The 6,766-nt window shown below is 44.9% G+C and overlaps 1 protein-coding gene across 1 annotated transcript in view; it reads right to left on the reverse strand.

The window, feature by feature from the left end:
- LOC103457025 (tomoregulin-1-like) overlaps positions 1 to 6,766 on the reverse strand; it is a 10,696-nt gene that overhangs the window by 3,077 nt on the left and 853 nt on the right. Inside the window, exons 2-9 of the mRNA XM_008396931.1 lie at positions 6,642 to 6,765; positions 3,037 to 3,146; positions 2,797 to 2,926; positions 2,192 to 2,218; positions 2,031 to 2,121; positions 1,800 to 1,948; positions 299 to 346; positions 99 to 219 (exon numbers count right to left, since the gene is read on the reverse strand). Of these exons, the coding sequence (XP_008395153.1) occupies positions 99 to 219; positions 299 to 346; positions 1,800 to 1,948; positions 2,031 to 2,121; positions 2,192 to 2,218; positions 2,797 to 2,926; positions 3,037 to 3,146; positions 6,642 to 6,765 (800 nt within the window). The remainder of the gene's footprint in view (positions 1 to 98; positions 220 to 298; positions 347 to 1,799; positions 1,949 to 2,030; positions 2,122 to 2,191; positions 2,219 to 2,796; positions 2,927 to 3,036; positions 3,147 to 6,641; position 6,766) is intronic.

Consider the following 6,766-nt stretch of genomic DNA (forward strand, 5'->3'; position numbering starts at 1 on the left):
TTCTGGACCGGTTGGGAGTTCTGGACCTGTTGGGAGTTCTGGACCAGGTTCTGGACCGGGTGCTGGACCGGTTGGGTAAACCCAGACTGGACTCTTACCTGCAGGTGGGCAGGTTGAGTCTCAGCTCACACTGGCCGTGTTGGCAGGTCTGAGCTTGGTCTTCAGGGCAGGGCAGAGCGCCGTCCAGGAAGCCGTTCCCCTCGTCAGGCTTGGACACCGCTGCATTACAAAAGAGAAGAAGAAAATTCTGATTTCTGATTGGCCGTCGCAGCAAACAGAGGCAGCAGCAGCAGCTTACTGTGGATGTCTGGTTTCCCCTTGGAGCCGTCGTCTTTCCTGCTTTTATCTAAAACACAAAACAAAAAGCACATMATCTTGTAGCTCAGAGTAAAAATGCTTCAGCAGGAAAATCATAAAAGAAGAAAATAAATCAAGTTTATCGTTAGATTTTTTAAATCTGTTCTCCTGAAGGAAATCTGTGCCGTGATTCTGAAACAGGTTAAATCTCATGGATGTATTTTTTCTGTATTTAAGCTTCTTTCTGTCTGTTTCCTGTTTTATTGACGTTTCCATCCATTTGCTGCCTGGTCCTGCAGAGCTCAGGGTTTCTGCTCCTCTGACCTGAATCACGTCCAGGAGCTTCTCTTCCCTCAGGGCAAACATGCAACTCTGAGTTCGTCTCAATGCGACGATGGAAACGTTTACAGAGACGCTTCAGGGCGAAGACGCGTCTGCAGGGACGTCCTGATGATGATGATGATGATGATGATGTGAAATCTCTAAACTCACTTTGAAGAGGAGTAAAAAGTTCATGAACTTTGATTAACATAAAGAACCTCAGGAAGTACAGAAAATCTGATCATTTATTATAATTAACTGTAAAATCAAATCCTTTCATGTTTATGACATATAAATGATGTGATGTCATAATCGCTGCTGTCATTTTGAGATCATAAATCAAACTGTCCTCCTGCTCGGAGGCAGATTGAGTCCATCAGTCTGTCCTGCTCCATGCTGCCTGTTAGCTTACAGAAAGTTAGCATTGGATCATAAACATTTTAACAGTCTGTCAGGTTTAGTTACATACAATCTAATATCTTCAGTTCAGACTGGGTACAATTTATATATATACATTATTTTTATTTTGTTCATTATGTTTATTCTGGTCCTTAAAATGCCACATCATCAAATTACACCTGATGATTCTGTCGCTTTTTTTCCAAAAACTTTTTTTACTTTAATCATTTCTTAGATGGAAACTTTTTACTTTAAGTTGAGTAAAAACATGTTAAAGTCTTTCAGCGTGATTTTTGCTCATCTCGGCTAAAGTGTTAAAACCAGATTCATCCAGATCCGTTTCAGCCCCAGTGTTCCCAGTGTTCCCAGTGTTCCCAGTTTGATCCTGAACACTTGCAGTGAGGAAGAGGAGGAGTTGAGAGGAAGAGCAGCTGGTCAGGGAGCTGCGGTAATGTGGCTCAGGGAGACACGTTTGGGTTTCAACCCAAAGTATCTGACTGGTTCTCAGGATGCAGCATCAGTTGCTGCAGCATCTGGTCTGAGCTGCAGCATCTGGTCTGAGCTGCAGCATCTGGTCTGAGCTGCAGCATCAGGTCTGATGCTTCCAAACTGACTCCATCGTTGATCAACAGCAGCAGGAAAATCAGTTTTCAGATTCAGGTCATTTATTATAAATGAACTGAAAACATGTTTCTACCTTTTCTTCTTCTCCCCCCTGACCTCCACTCTTCCATCCTCCTCCTCCTCTTCTCTCACTCTCTCCGTGTTTTGGAGATGGTTACCTTGGCAACGGCCGACATGTTTGATGTCGATCTTGAGCTGCTTGAGGCAGGACGCCTCGCGGACGTGGCACGGCGTGTCGTAGGTCAGGCCGTCGCTGCCGCACACCGGGTTGTCGTTGTGGCCGTTGCACACGATGTTACACATGCAGCTGAGGAAACGATAAAACCGTTTTAATGGCTTCATCCTGACGGCGGCGGAGGTCGTGTGAACRCGGCTCAGAGGAAACTCACACCAAGTCCTCAGAGTCTTCGTCACATTCGGCGCCAAACTTGCAGTTTTTACATTTGGAGACTTTTTTCCCTCGACCAGAACCTTCATCATCTGAAACACAGAAACTTCATCAGTTCATCTGCAGCAACAAACAACCAGGAGATGATGAAATGATGATTACCTCCATCTGCAGATCCAGAGCCTCCATCTGACAAAGAGAAAAGACCTGCTGTTACCATATCGATATTCCACTGAGGGACAGTAACTTTAACATTACATACACCTTTCTGAACAGGCGGGGGCGCTCTTTCTCCGTTTATAATTAGACATTAAAGCAACTTGAAACCGTTCCTCCCTGCCTGGCACCTCCAGACCCCATGGACCCCCATGGACCCCCATCTGGGCCCGGGCCGGGGGGCAGCCGCCCCCTTCAGCCCCCCGTATAGCTCCGCGCCTGCATCCATCATCTCTTGACTATTTTTGCATTTTCAGTCCAAAGAAATAAAAATGTTTTTATCAGCAGAATGAAAACAATCAGATGATTTTATTTTAGTAGATCTGGCTTCATAGAATTTATCTAAATGTAAAATGTTTGTAGTTTTATTTTATTAAATAAGAAGCTGTGTGAGGTGTGATAATTAATCGTTGAGCTTCGGCCCGTTTCCCTGACTGGATGTTCTGAAGCCGCAGAGAGCCGATGATCAGGTTTATGAATAATTTAGAAAGAGTGTAATTTCAGGCAAAACCTTCCAGTTTAAGTGCTGGATGTGAGAGGATGAGTGTTACCGTGGTAACAGGCTCCCTCCGACACGATGCTGATGGCTCTCTGCTTCTTGCAGGCGGCTCTGCGGAGGAAACACTCGTTCTGGTACGTGTCTCCGTTGGAGCCGCACACGGGAACGTACTTCTTGTTGCACTGAAACGGGAAACAAGGAGATTTCAGAACTGAATGAAATCATCCTGATGGATGTTTAACCCCCCGCTGCCAGCAGGGGGCGCTGTCTGTGCTGGGTGGGTGGGACTCACGTGGAACTGACAGACACATTTGATGTCGGCTCCCGTTTCGCGGCAGGTTCCTCCGAAGCGACACGTTCCGGCGTCGCACACGCGCAGATCGCTCTTCTTATCCGACAAATCTGAAAAACACGAATCATTCAGGATCACACTTTCAAAAATATTCATTTTTTTAACTAAGAAAACAAACATTGTATTTCCTTAACATAGCATTACTTACATCTACCATCAGCTGTGCTGCCCCCTCCTGGAGATTATGAAGGTTTTCTAACATTATTTTTATCTTTAATCTAAATGCAGTAAAAGTTTGTTTGTTTGTAAAGTTGCTTCATTTCCTTCAGAATCTCCGATTATCAGGTTCTGATTATCATCTGACCTGATGGTGGCGCTGCAGCTGAAACAATGCCTCCACCAGCACAGAAACTCACTGCTGTCCAGGCTTGTAATTTCCTGATGGCAGCTGATTGGCTGCTGGCCTGCAGGCCGGCCAATGAGAGGCTGTAATTACAGGGGCCGTGACCTCAGCGCCTCCTGTAATTAGTAAATACCACAGAGTGCTGAGCCAGCCACATCCACCTGCTATCTCATCACACACACACACACACACACACACACACACACACACACACACACACACACACACACACACCACTGTGTTTTCAGGAATCTGACTCCATTCTGCCGTTAAATCAAACCGTTTAAATCCTAAATCCTCCTCACATCTTCATCTGGAGTTTCAAACTCGTCCCTGAAGCCACAACTTGTCCAACGCTGCACTGTTGCTATAGTAACCGCCGCCACAGCAGGTTGTTTACAGACCGTTTCAGGTCTGCAGAGACGCGGCGCAGAGAGAGAGAAGCTTCGATGTTTCAGAAACTGAATCAGGAGAGAAAAACCTCCAGATCGTCTCGTCTTTTCTCTTTAATTTTAACTCCATGGGAGGAAAAACAGGGCCGAGTAAAAGCTGGATGTAGATCTAGCCTTTAACTAGGCCACTCCTGTATGGTGAAGCTCTGCTCCAGTCTCAGGTTCATCCTGGATTTCACTCTTTCTTCCCATCAGCCTTGAAATAGTTTCTGAATGTAGAAAAGTCTACAGTTTGGTCTCCTTTGACCGGAGCCTCTCGCTGCAGCTCCTCCAGAGTCACCATGACCCTCTGGGCTGCTGCTCTCCTGTCGGTCCATGTTCTGGTCAGCAGGTGGTTCATCCTCTCCTCCCCGACCTGCTGCTGGGTTCATGTGGTTCATGCTAAGCTAACAGCATGTGGTTGATGCTAAGCTAACAGCAGGATGCATGTCTGTCTGATCAAACCTCCTGAATCTTTAATGAAGCGTTTTGTGGATTAACCTGGCTGTGTAGCCTGGCTGCTTCCATCGTCGTCTCCATGGTGACACTGAGGATCGTTTGGTTCTGAGTGTTTAGATGGAACTGATGGACCAGCTGGTATCGGTCAGCAGAGATTCGTCCATGATTCTAATTAATCATCAGAATTAATGATGATTAATGATTAATCATCATTAATAATCATGGTTCTGATTAATCAGAACCATGAGTATGGATTCATTCAGGAGTCAAAACTTCTTCATGAAAAACTGAACTAATCATTTTACAGATAATTATTTAAATAAACTTCTGCAGAAACTTCTGGAAGACAACATAACTTATCTGTTATGTTGAGCTTGTAAATTGTTTAAAGATCATTAATTTTTTTTTCTCATGAACCTAAAAGTGATCAATTAGTTTCTTTCACAACCAACATTAGTCTCAGATAATAAAAGCTTCACTAAAATCCTCATTCTGAACTAAACGAGTTTAAATCTGAGGCCGAGTGGAGCATCTTGCGAGGAGAACATCTGTTCAGCCTTCAGCTCCTCGTTTCCACATTTAGATCAGAGAAAATCCATCAAAGTGAAACTTTTCATCTGCAGAAAATAACTAAAAATAATCATTTTTTTGAGCAGCTGCAGGTTCTGCTGATCCGTCTGAGTGAAAACAGAACAAAGACCCGATGTTCGTTCCTCCAGAACATCAACAGGTCCAGGATTCGTCCAGGCAGTTTGAACCAAAAGGTCCAGAATAAAAACCTTTCAAATAGTCAGAAACTTAATATTTTATAAACATTCAGTCAAACTGAGAAAAACTAAAACATTAAATGTTACATTTCAGAGTTTTAGTTTTTGGTTCGTCACAAACTCAAAATGATCAGAGAAAATATTTGGATCAGAAGTTCAGGATGAACTGAGCCTCAAAGAAAAACCATCAGATTGAAGCTGATTGGTTCAGAGTTTATATGTTTCATAAAGTCCCAGACAAAAACCTTCTGGTCAGCATTTGGCCTGATGAAGGACGGAGCTGGACTCTGGATTCACTCAGGAGTTAAAGATCCATTTAKAAACCAGGAACAGATTTTAAATCAGAATCAGCTGGAAACTTAAAGCCGTTTCTGTTTTCATCCAGTAAAACGTTCAAGTTGTTTCACATCCAGAGATTTTTACAAACTGGACTTTCTGCCTGTTTTTCTGCTATTTGTTAGTTTATCCAAAATATTTTAAATAAAATGCAGCTTATAAAGCTGGAATACTGAGACACAATGCTACATGCTGTTAGCATTTATAAAGCAGCCAATCCAGGAGCAGATTTAGTTTCCTTGGATCTGATTGGCTGAACCACAAAGAGCAGAGAGGAGGAAAACTGTAGACGTGTAATAATTCATATTAAAGTATATTTGGTGTTTTTGTTGTTGATCTGAGCTGCTGAGGCTCCAGATGCACAAACACCAGGATGGAGAGGCAGCCATTATTCATCCATTCATCCTTCACTCTTCAGCCTGGATCAGACATAAATGTTTCACATTTATTCTTTAAATGTGACTAAAATATGCTGATAGAAAAAGTCACACATTTCCACCGTAGCTTGAATCCTGCAGAACAACGTCCAGTTTCTGAGGTTTTCACAGCATTGAAGCAGAAACTGAAACGTGTGAAACGAGGAGCTGGAGAGTCGAACAGCAGAGGTCTGGACAGACGGACAATATGGACAATACGGACATACGGACGTCCTCTGGGCTTCAGAGCGTCTGAGTCGTTCATCAACACCTCAGTGATCCCAGATTATTCTTTAATTACTGGGTTTCATCCCGTTCGCAGTAAATCTGCAGGTTTATGAGGCTGCAGCCGACTGACCCGCTGTAACTCTCTGCCCTCCGGTCTCGGCGGTCAGATGCAGCTGAGGTTCTGTTTGAGGTCAGCTGCCGTAAATCTGAGCTGCGGTTTGATGAATCTGTCAGAAACGGGTCGGCCTCGCCCAGTTCCTCCCAGCCTGTAATTAAACCCAGAATAGACCCGGCCTGAACTGAGGAGTGGTCACACACACACACACACACACACACACACACACACACACACACACACACACACACACTGCATCAGGTGGTCTCATTAACCTGCTGAACCTCCTGTTATCCTTGAGATGCGCCTGGTTTATCATCCTGCTTGGTCGTCATGACAACAGGGGATGACAACAGCTCAATCACGTGATCAGAGGGTAGAAACAATAAGGCTGCAGCCAGTGACCTCTGACCTGCAGCTTCAGGTGTGTGTGTTGGGTGTGTGTCTCACCTGGACACTCCGCGGCCTTCCCGGGGCCGCAGTCCGCGCTGCCGCCGCCTCCGCTGCGGGGGAACGAGCTCCGGGCTGCGGGGAGACCCAGCAGAACCAGCAAGCAGCAGAACCAGGAGATCCGG

This window comes from Poecilia reticulata, linkage group LG20 (genome assembly GCF_000633615.1).
Source record: "Poecilia reticulata strain Guanapo linkage group LG20, Guppy_female_1.0+MT, whole genome shotgun sequence".
NCBI classification, from domain to species: domain Eukaryota; kingdom Metazoa; phylum Chordata; class Actinopteri; order Cyprinodontiformes; family Poeciliidae; genus Poecilia; species Poecilia reticulata.